This window comes from Coregonus lavaretus, assembly GCF_964263955.1.
Source record: "Coregonus lavaretus genome assembly, chromosome: 35".
Classification (NCBI taxonomy): domain Eukaryota; kingdom Metazoa; phylum Chordata; class Actinopteri; order Salmoniformes; family Salmonidae; genus Coregonus; species Coregonus lavaretus.
Genome location: NC_140022.1, coordinates 9,433,943 through 9,445,966, shown reverse-complemented (window position 1 = coordinate 9,445,966; position 12,024 = coordinate 9,433,943). Strand labels below are relative to the sequence as shown.

General features: G+C 45.1%; 1 protein-coding gene across 1 annotated transcript in view; it reads left to right on the top strand.

Moving 5' to 3' along the window:
* Nucleotides 1–209: 209 nt before the first annotated feature.
* LOC311109559 (prostaglandin F2 receptor negative regulator-like) overlaps nt 210–12,024 on the top strand; it is a gene marked incomplete at its 5' end in the record, with an annotated part of 46,227 nt that continues 34,412 nt past the window's right edge. The window contains 3 exons of the mRNA XM_084152479.1: nt 210–217; nt 410–486; nt 8,667–9,035. Coding sequence (XP_084008605.1) covers nt 210–217; nt 410–486; nt 8,667–9,035 — 454 coding nt within the window. The remainder of the gene's footprint in view (nt 218–409; nt 487–8,666; nt 9,036–12,024) is intronic.

Below are 12,024 nucleotides of genomic sequence, written 5' to 3'. Positions count from 1 at the left end.
TACTGTTTCGATGATGATGATATTCTGTAGGCCTATTATTCAGCTCTAAATAGCCACTAGTAAGGCCACATGAGATTTGGGACAGAGCTACCTGTGAAAATCCCGCCGCTACTCCCCTCCTCCAAAAACTTACTTCCGGACACGGCGACGTAATACCTCCCACTCCCGTTCCCAAACCAAACACTGATTAACGACACTCAGTATGAATCATGCGAGCGTACACGGTCGCTACTAGCGGAGTTTCACTGCACTCACGTCCATTTAAGGGATATCCAAACGTCTACTCGCCAGTGTCGGTTCTCGTGGACAGAGCATTTTGGGGATTTCGGAGAGGTCGCTGGTGGTAGAGTTTTTGAACTGTAGGTCCGAGAGGACTTATTTCACCCGGTGGCCGATTTGAATGACAAAGGAACGAACTGGGAGTCAGAAAGACGCGGGTTTGCAAGATGGAAAATCTATCTCTTCTACTTCTGTTTTTATCGATTGGTAAGTTATGTTTGAAAAAGGGTTGTCAAACGGTCTGATAATGTCGTCAAAATAACGCGTGTGCTGTCGTTTAGTGGGAAATATTAGATTGACATGCACACGCGGGAGCGTTTTCACTTAAAAAATCTGATAAGATTCTCCATTGACAAGGCAATTAGTCAAATTAATTTAAAGGCAACGTTATCAACTGATTTTCACTGATCATAGCTATGTCTCTTCAATTAATTACACAAATGACTGAGTTTTTCCAAAACGAACCTTTTTTAATATGTGAATAGATTTTCCCACGCCCAACTTCCTCGTTACCTGTATGTTACCGTGGTTGGTCACAGGTGAGGGGGTGTGGCAATTTTCCATTTCAGCCCTTGGGATAGCCTCAAATCCCGGTCGAAACTTTGAATCGTTCAATCAAAGTAGTACGAGCGAGATAATTGATGTCATAAGAGGTCATTAAATTAATTAAATTAAAAGTTAAGATGACAAGCTGTGACAACTGTCCAGTTAGATGGAGGCTCCATAACACGCCATGAGTAGCCGTCCAATTCGCATAGATCCCCCTTGATCAGTTGACAAAATTGAACTAATGTAGTTGAACTTGAAATGGAGCACTGTCCACCACTGAGGGACTTCTCTGTTATTACAGTCATCTTGGTTGTCATATTTAAATGATCAAGGCAGGGAGATCCTTTTCGTTTAGTTGATCAGACCCATTTTATTTCATAACAGTGTGTAGGATGGGGTGTGTGTTTCTGTCAATCTGTCAAGGTATACTTGGCGTCACTCAGGGCTTCCCTGTGCCAGTGTGTTTGTGTCAGCGGCTGAGCTTAAATTTGTGTGGTACTGTGAGATGATAAAATGTCTCCAGTTAACACGTCTCCAGCCTTCCTGGAGCAGGGGTGTGTGTGCCCGCCCTTCCCTATGGCCTTAAAGGCGTCCGCATGCTACCCAGCCGAAACTGTTCGGAAGAGTTAATGCATATATTATTTACATTTTACTCATTTAGCAGACGCTCTTATCCAGAGCGACTTACAGTTAGTGAGTGCATAAATATATATATATTTTTCATACTGGCCCCCCGTGGGAATCGAACCCAAACGCCATGCTCTAACTGGGCTACATCCCTGCCGGCCATTCCCTTCCCTACCGTGGACGACGCTGGGCCAATTGTGAGCCGCGGCATGGGTCTCCCGGTCACGGCCGGCTATGTCAGAGCTTCGAACCAGGATCTCTAGTGGCACAGCTAGCACTGCGATGCAGTGCCTTAGACCACTGCGCAACTTTTGTTAGTTTTGGACTTTGGTAAGGTTTTTTTCGGTTATTCGGGGGCAAATTTTTTCTTGAGGCTAGCCAAAGTCTATACCCCTTCGTCGGTGATTGGTCAACATTAGGGATTCTTCAGTAAAGTCTTTGTCATTCAACGAGAGATTAATCGTTTTCATGCAAACAATGTTAATTGAGAAATACTGCACCAAACATTAGTTGTACAGTGAACAGAAATATAAACGCAAAATGTAAAGTGATGGTCCCATGTTTCATGAGCTGAAATAAAAGATCCCAGACAAAGATCCCAAATGCTATTTCATTCAAATTTGGTGCACAAATGTGTTTACATCCCTGTTAGTGAGTGTTTCTCCTTTGCCAAGATAATCTATCCACCTGACAGATGTGGCATATCAAGAAGCTGATTAAACAGCATGATCATTACACAGATGCACCTTGTGCTAGGGACAATAAAAGGCCACTCTAAAATGCACAGTTTTGTCACAACACAAAGCCACAGATGTCTCAATTTGAGGGATCGTGCAATTGGCTTGATCCGAAAATGTGGCCAAATTGAGCTCCGCTCTGTACTGCATTACGCCTCTCAAATTTTGTAACAATGCGGAGGGCTCTGTATAACTCCGCATTGACATGATTGGTTGACGGTAGGTGAAGTCAGGAGGTCCTGTATAAACACAAACTGACTTCCTTTACACCTTCCTTCAAAACAGCTCTGCGTTGTTTGGCGAAGGCCAAGAAGTATGAATGCCCTGAATTCTGCAGAGGCCGTATCGCAGTATATTCTGCACGGCCAATGCAGATGGCGCATTGACCATGCAGCGCCTTTAAGCCACCTCCAAGGTCGATTTAAGAGAATTTGGCAGTACGTCCAACCGGCCTCACACTTCAGACTATGTGTTTGGCATCGTGTGGGCAAGCTTTTTGCTGATGTCAACGTTGTGAAGAGGGCCCCATGGTGGGGTTATGTTATGGGCAGGCATAAGCTACGGACAACGAATACAATTAAGTTTTATCGATGGCAATTTGAAAGCACTGAGATACTGTGATGAGATCCTGAGGCCCATTGTCGCGCCAGTCATCCTCCGCCATCACCTCATCTGTCAGCATGATAATGCACAGCCCCATGTTGCAAGGATCTGTACGCAATTCCTGGAAGCTGGAAATGACCCAGTTCTTCCATGGCCTGCATACAGGTCACCCATTGAGCATGTTTGGGATGCTCTGGATCGACGTGTACGACAGCATGTTAAAAGTTCCCGCCAATATCCAGCAACTTTGCACCGCCATTGAAGAGGATTGAGTCAACATTCCATAGGCCACAATCAACAGCCTAATCAACCCTATGTGAAGGAGATGTCGCACTGCATGAGGCAAATGGTGGTCACATCAGATACTGACTGGTTTTCTGATACACGCCAACAGATTCATATCTGTATTCCCAGTAATTTGAAATCCATAGATTAGGGCCTAATTAATTTATTTTAATTGACTGATTTCCTTTATATGAACTGTAACTCAGTAAAATAATTGATTGTTGCATTTATATTTTTGTTCAGTATAAAATTGCGCGACTAAGATCTCCTCGGCAAAAACTTCAGAATTTATGACAGTTCTTGCGTTATCTTAGACCCACTTCAATTTGCTTACTGCCCCAACAGACGATGCAATCGGCATCACACTGCACACTGCCCTATCCCATCTGGACAAGAGGAATACCTATGAAAGAATGCTGTTCATTGACTATAGCTCAGCATTCAACACCATAGTACCCTCCAAGCTCATCATTAAGCTCGAGGCCCTGGGTCTGAACCCTGCCCTGTGCAACTGGGTCCTGGACTTCCTGACGGGCCGCCCCCAGGTGGTGAAGGTAGGAAACATCTCCACTTCGCTGATCCTCAACACTGGGGCCCCACAAGGGTGCATGCTCAGCCCCCTCCTGTACTCCCTGTTCACCCATCCCATGACTGTGTGGCCAAGCACGCCTCCAACTCAATCATCAAGTTTGCGGACGACACAACAGTAGTAGGCTTGATTACCAACACTGACGAGACCGCCTACAGGGAGGAGGTGAGGGCTCTGGGAGTGTGGTGCCAGGAAAATAACCTCTCACTCAACATCAACAAAACAAAGGAGATGATCATGGACTTCAGGAAACAGCAGAGGGTGCACCCCCCTATCCACATTGACGGGACTGCAGTGGAGAAGGTGGAACGCTTCAAGTTCCTTGGCGTACACATCACTGAAAACTGAAATGGTCCACCCACGCAGACAGTGTGGTGAAGGCGCAACAGAGCCTCTTCAACCTCAGGAGGCTGAAGATATTTGCTTGGCACCTAAAACCCTCACAAACTTTTACAGATGCACAATTGAGAGCATCCTGTCGGGCTGTATCACCGCCTGGTACGGCAACTGCACCACCCGCAACCGCAGGGCTCTCCAGAGGGTGGTGCGGTCTGTCGAACGCATTATTGGGGGCAAACTACCTGCCCTCCAAGACACATACAGCACCCGATGTCACAGGAAGGCCAAAAAGATAATCAAGGACATCAACCACCCGAGCCACTGCCTGTTCACCCCGCTATCATCCAGAAGGTGAGGTCAGTACAGGTGCATCAAAGCTGGGACCGAGAGAATGAAAAACAGCTTCTATCTCAAGGCCATCAGACTGTTAAAAAGCCATCACTAGCACATTGGAGGCTGCTGCTGCCTATTGAAATCACTGGCCACTTTAATAATGTTTACATATCTTGCACTACTCATCTCATATGTATATACTGTATTCTATAATATTCTACTGTATCTTAGTCCATGCTGCTCTGTCATTGCTTGTCCATATATGTATATATTCTTAAATTCCATTCCTTACTTAGATGTGTGTGTATTGGGTATATGTTGTGAAATTGTTAGATACAGTGCCTTGCAAAAGTATTAATTCCTTTTGGCGTTTTTCCTGTTTTGTTGCATTACAACCTGTAATTTAAATGGATTTTTATTTGGATTTCATGTAATGGACATACACAAGAGTCCAAATTGGTGAAATGAAAAAAATAATTTGTTAAAAAAAATAAATAATGGAAAAGTGGTGCATGCATATGTAGTCGCCCCCTTTGCTATGAAGCCCCTAAATAAGATCTGGTGCAACCAATTACCTTCAGAAGTCACATATTTAGTTAGATTGCACACAGGTGGACTTTATTTAAGTGTCACATGATCTCAGTGTGTGTGTGTGTGTGTATATATATATAATCTGTTCTGAAAGGCCCCAGAGTCTGCAACACCACTAAGCAAGGGGCACCACCAAGCAAGCGGCACAATGAAGACTAAGGAGCTCTCCGAACAGGTTAGGGACAAAGTTGTAGAGAAGTACAGATCAGGGTTGGGTTATAAAAAAAATGGCAAACTTTGAACATCCCACGGAGCACCATTAAATCCATTATTTAAAAAATTGAAAAAATATGGCACCACCACAAACCTGCCAAGAGAGGGCTGCCCACCAAAACTCACGGACCAGGCAAGGAGGGCATTAATCAGAGAAGCAACAAAGAGACCAAAGATAACCCTGAAGGAACTGCAAAGCTCTGCAGTAGAGATTGGAGTATCTGTCCATAGGACCACTTTAAGCCGTACACTCCACAGAGCTGGGCTTTACGGAAGAGTGGCCAGAAAAAAGTCATTGTTTTTAAAGAAAAAAATAAGCAAACACGTTTGGTGTTCGCCAAAAGGCATGTGGGAGACTCCCCAAACATATGGAAGAAGGTACTCTAGTCAGATGATACAAAAATTGAGCTTTTTGGCCATCAAGGAAACGCTATGTCTGGCGTAAACCCAACATCTCATCACCCCGAGCACACCATCCCCACAGTGAAGCATGGTGGTTGCAGCATCATGCTGTGGGGATGTTTTTCATCAGCAGGGACTGGGAAACTGGTCAGAATTGAAGGAATGATGGATGGCGCTAAATACAGGGAAATTCTTGAGGGAAACCTGTTTCAGTCTTCCATAGATTTGAGACTGGGACGGAGGTTCACCTTCCAGCAGGACAATGACCCTAAGCATACTGCTAAAGCATCACTCGAGTGGTTTAATGGGAAACGTCTTGGAATGGCCTAGTCAAAGCCCAGACCTCAATCCAATTGAGAATCTGTGGTATGACTCAAAGATTGCTGTACACCAGCGGAACCCTTCCAACTTGAAGGAGCTGAAGCAGTTTTGCCTTGAAGAATGGGCAATAATCCCTGTGTCTAGATGTGCCAAGCTTATGAGACATATCCCCAAGAGACTTGCAGCTGTAATTGCTGCAAGAGGAGGTTCTACAAAGTATTGACTTGGGGGGTGAATAGTTATGCACGCTCAAGTTGTCTGTTTTGTGATATTTCTTGTTTGTTTCACAAGAAAATATATTTAGCATCTTCAAAGTGGTAGGCATGTTGTGTAAATCAAATTTTACAAACCCCCCAAAAAATCCATTTTAATTCCAGGTTGTAAGGCAACAAAATAGGAAAAATGCCAAGTGGGGTGAATACTTTCGCAAGCCACTGTATTACTTGCTAGATTTTACTGCACTGGCGGAGCTAGAAGCACAATCCTTTCGCTACACCCGCAATAACATCTGCTAAACACGTGTATGTAACAAATAAAATTGATTTGACTATTTTGAGGAAGTGTATACCGGCTACGGTGTCTCAAAATGGACAAACAGTACTTTTGCCGCTTTTGTTTTCAGTTTTTCAAGCAAAGGTCTTTTTAAGGGAGTATGCGAGCACTCTCATTCGGTTTGCCTAACTGAGTTTGGCTAGGCGCCAGCTGAACTGAAGCTAACTGACGCCTTTAGACCTATAGCCTAAACCAGGGATATCAAACATACGGCCCGCGGGGGGATATACGTGCACCTTCCCTAAACAGGGTTGATGACGTACTGCTGCCCTAGCTCTCCAAAACCCTTCTGTATATAAGAGAACCTATCTTTCATATTGGCATCAAATAATCTTCCAAATAAAAGAAATGCACTTACTTTAGCAGTTTTGCCCAGATCCACAAGCTGTGTGTGCCTCCAGTTAACGAACTACACTTCCTCCCCAGTTAAGATTCCAAACAGGTGTTCGGAGCATGCTAGATGGCTAATTAGCACAGGTGGCCACATATGTCTTCTGTCTGTCTTCCGTAAACAAGTGATGTAACATGGAAATATGCCCACGTGGGAACACTAACCCTATAAAGGTGTGTAGTAATTTAACCATTTTTTCACTGCAATGAAAGATGCGTTCCTTATGTTTCCAAAACCGTACCGCAAGCAATGTGTGTTAATGTTAGAGCAAGTGTTGGGGCTCTGAACAACACTGCCCCGATCAGAAGATACTATTGTCAATTGGCGCTAAAGCAGTTAGCGTCTATTAATGGGGTACTACTGCCCATTCTTCCATTGTGTGTTTGTGTGTGAGCGAGCTTCCGATAGCCTGCATGATTCCGTTTTGTAGAATGAACACAGCAGGAAGACTGATTGTTCCAATGGACGTTCCGATGCTGTATGATTCAGTTGGACGTTCTGATGTTGTATGATTCATTTGGACGTTCCGATGCTGTAAATCCATCCTCTACTACTAGACCACCAGACCAGTTAAGTCTCTCCACCTTCCTCTCCTTAACTGGGCTGTCTCATATTGCCTGTTTACTCTGTGGCCCTACGACTCAGAGACTGTTTGGATAAGAGTGGCTTAATAGTTGCGCGGTAATATTAGTCACTCCTAAGTGGTGTCCGACCAGTATAATATCCCTTCTCTTATGACGTAGGGTAAATCAAAGGGATGACAGCCACAGAACCAGAATGTTCCAGCAGTGTTTAATGGACCACCTTCAAACGTCTATTTCTCCAGTTCCTTGAGTGTCCCACAATGTTAGGACAGGAAAAAGGGTTAAGTATACTGTATGTCAACAGGGCGTTTTGAAGTTAAATGTAAATCACTAAGGACCCAAACAAACGTCCAACTAAGGCACTGGTGTAGGATCATATTGGAATGCTGCCAACGTTACCATTAGAAATGGAGCATTATGGAAATGTTCAGAGAAGGCTTTGCTCTTTGGTTGTTCCAGCTGGGAGGTAACGGGGACTATTTCTGGGCTGTGGGGTTGTTCTTTTGAAAGCTGCTGGTGCATCAGCACTTTGTTCTTACCAAATGAGCTGACTTCTATATCATATTTCCTGATACTGTTCCTTGGTGTGCATGTGTTTGTGGTGTGTGGCGTGTGTGGGTGAGGGAGCATGTGTTGCTCCATGCTGGCCATGACACGTGCACACTCTTCCACTCAGCCTGTTCAGACAAGCCTGGTGTGTGTGTGCATGTTTGCTGCTGTTCCCCTATGCCCATCCAAACAAGCCTGTACTTTATGTGAGCTTTCTCTCTCTAGCTAGAGTAAGTGGTCTAGCCTGTTCCCTTCTCTAGCAAGACTGTCTCTCTGTACGGCTGCATCTAAATAGTCTGTAGTGGCTTCCTTTCCTCAACTCCTTTCCTTCATCTACTCCAGTCTAAAAAGGTTACTTTCACCTGTTACTATGTCAGTGGGACTGAAGGAAAGGAGACAAGGAGAGGAACCACTTTAGATTGATTCACCCATTGAGTGCAGCGGCGTTAGGGTTTAGGTGTCTGTGGGCGATTTGATGAACACACACGCACTCTGTGGGTTTGGAATCATAGAGAAATCAAACCAAAGGTAGTATCTAAGTGTATATTTAGCCTGCCCTATGCTAAAAATATCCAAGTATCTCAACTGTATGCATATTGTTAAGCAGAGAGGCTTTCAAGAGGTTAGCTAAGGAAGTCTGATGTGGTAAGAACGCTGTCGTGTGGGGGATTCTGCAGATTTTATATGTGTGTATCTGTCGATAACGTGTGTGTTCTCTCTAGGTGTATCCCATGCCAGGGTGGTGTCTGTGTCCCCTGGCCCTCTGCGCCGGGTGGAGGGCCAACCTGTCTCGCTACGCTGTGATGTCACTGACTATGAGGGGCCCAGGGAGCAGGAATTTGAATGGACCATACAGCAGGGGGAGGCGGGGTCTATCCAAGTAATCTCCACCTTTGACCCAAACTTCTCGGACGTGTCGCTAAGCGACCGGGTGGCCAGTGGTGACCTGAGTATGGTGCGGCTGGGGGACAGCGCGGTGGAGCTGAGGATTCAGGAAGTGAGGTCATCGGACAGCGCCACATACCTCTGCAGTACAACCAGTACGGACTCTATCATCAGCGGGAACTACGAGGCAGGGGTGACGCTCAAAGGTGGGTCAGAGACGTGTGTGGGAGGGACTAATAGACTGAGTGACTCATTTAACCATCAGAGAGTGTGGACTCACCGTATACATTTTACATTACATTTTAGTCATTTAGCAGACGCTCTTATCCAGAGCGACTTACAGGAGCAATTAGGGTTAAGTGCCTTGCTCAAGGGCACATTAACGTCATTTAGCAGACGCTCTTAGCCAGAGCGACTCACAAATTGGTGCGTTCACCCTATAGCCAGTGGGATAACCACTTTACAATTTGGGATATATATATACATTTAGGAAAACAGTTTTAACTTCAAACTAGATTACAGTCAGACCTTCATTATCACATTTTATTGGTCACATACACATATTTAGCTGATGTTATTGCGGGTGTAGCGAAATGGTTGTGTTCCTAGCTCCAGCAGTGCTAGCTCCACTTTATATTCTGACTGAGGTTGGCTGGATTAGAAGGCCCGTACGGTATAGCTGTGTGTGTGTGTTAGATCATGTTCTCCTTGCTGTGGTTGAGCCTAGTTGTGGTCAGTGTGGTCTATTGAACACGGCTCACATCCCTTTCTTACACATGACTCGCTCTCTTAAGCTAGTGTTTATCTGGCCACACACACACTTGTATGTGCTTATATACTGTATACACTACAGTATACTTACATGGACACAGCTGCACTTTCCTTAGATGGACTGGTTCAGGATCAGCTATGTGATTTTAACCCCAATTATCCTAGTCTGCTTTGGGGAGGAAAAACCTGTTCTTAGATCTGCTGCTTTGGGGAAACACTAGTGAGAGGTGATCAGGTGGTGATTTCACCCATGTTCGCACATGTTCAGTCTTCCAACACACACACACACACACACACTTGGAGAGCATATGCCAGGTGGGTGTATTCATCTCATGTCAAATGGGGGTTGCTGGTTATTTCTGTTGAGCTGACTGTCACCCTGTTAGGAACAGTTTATTTTATTTTTTTATTTCACCTTTATTTAACCAGGTAAACCAGTTGAGAACAAGTTCTCATTTACAACTGCGACCTGGCCAAGATAAAGCAAAGCAGTGCGATAAAAACAACAACACAGAGTTACATATGGGGTAAAACAAAACAAAAATCAAAAAAATACAACAGAAATACAATTAATATACAGTGTGCAAATTTAGCAAGTTATGGAGGTAAGGCAATAAAATAGGCTATAGTGCAAAATAATTACAATTTAGTATTAACACTGGAATGATGTGCAAGAGAAGATGTGCAAATAGAGATACTGGGGTACAGATGAGCAAAATAAATAACAATATAGGGATGAGGTAGTTGGGCGGGCTAATTTCAGATGGGCTGTGTACAGGTGCAGTGATCGGTAAGGTGCTCTGACAACTGATGCTTAAAGTTAGTGAGGGAGATAAGTGTCTCCAGCTTCAGAGATTTTTGCAATTTGTTCCAGTCATTGGCAGCAGAGAACTGGAAGGAATTGCGGCCAAAGGAGGTGTTGGCTTTGGGGATGACCAGTGAGATATACCCGCTGGAGCGCAGACTACGGGTGGGTGTTGCTATGGTGACCAATGAGCTAAGATAAGGCGGGGATTTGCCTAGCAGTGATTTATAGATGGCCTGGAGCCAGTGGGTTTGGCGACGAATATGTAGTGAGGACCAGCCAACAAGAGCGTACAGGTCACAGTGGTGGGTATTATATGGGGCTTTGGAGACAAAACGGATGGCACTGTGATAGACAACATCCAATTTGCTGAGTAGAGTGTTGGAGGCTATTTTGTAAATGACATCGCCGAAGTCAAGGATCGGTAGGATAGTCAGTTTTACGAGGGCATGTTTGGCAGCATGAGTGAAGGAGGCTTTGTTGCGAAATAGGAAACCGATTCTAGATTTAACTTTGGATTGGAGATTCTTAATGTGAGTCTGGAAGGAGAGTTTACAGTCTAACCAGACACCTAGATATTTGTAGTTGTCCACGTACTCTAGGTCAGACCCGTCTAGAGTAGTGATTCTAGTCGGGTGGGCGGGTGCAAGCAGCGTTCGGTTGAAGAGCATGCATTTTGTTTTACTAGTGTTTAAGAGCAGTTGGAGGCTACTGAAGGAGTGTTGTATGGAATTGAAGCTCGTTTGGAGGTTTGTTAACACAGTGTCCAATGAAGGGCCAGATGTATACAAAATGGTGTCGTCTGCGTAGAGGTGGATCTGAGAGTCACCAGCAGCAAGAGCGACGTCATTGATATACACAGAGAAAAGAGTTGGCCCAAGAATTGAACCCTGTGGCACCCCCATAGAGACTGCCATAGGTCCAGACAACAGGCCCTCCGATTTGACACATTGAACTCTATCTGAGAAGTAGTTGGTGAACCAGGCGAGGCAGTCATTTGAGAAACCAAGGCTATTTAGTCTGCCAATAAGAATGCGGTGGTTGACAGAGTCGAAAGCCTTGGCCAGGTCAATGAAAACGGCTGCACAGTACTGTCTATTATCGATCGCGGTTATAATATCATTTAGGACCTTGAGCGTGGCTGAAGTGCACCCATGACCAGCTCGGAAACCGGATTGCATAGCGGAGAAGGTACGGTGGGATTCGAAATGGTTGGTGATCTGTTTGTTGACTTGGCTTTCAAAAACTTTTGAAAGGCAGGGCAGGATGGATATGGGTCTGTAACAGTTTGGATCTAGAGTGTCACCCCCTTTGAAGAGGGGGATGACCGCGGCAGCTTTCCAATCTCTGGGGATCTCAGACGTTACGAAAGAGAGGTTGAACAGGCTAGTAATAGGGGTTGCGACAATTTCGGCGGCTAGTTTTAGAAAGAAAGGGTCCAGATTGTCTAGTCCAGATGATTTGTAGGGGTCCAGATTTTGCAGCTCTTTTAGAACATCAGCTGTCTGGATTTGTGTGAAGGAGAAGCGGGGGGGGCATGGGCAAGTTGCAGCGGAGGGTGCAGAGCTGGTGGCCGGGGTAGTGGTAGCCAGGTGGAAAGCATGGCCAGCCGTAGCAAA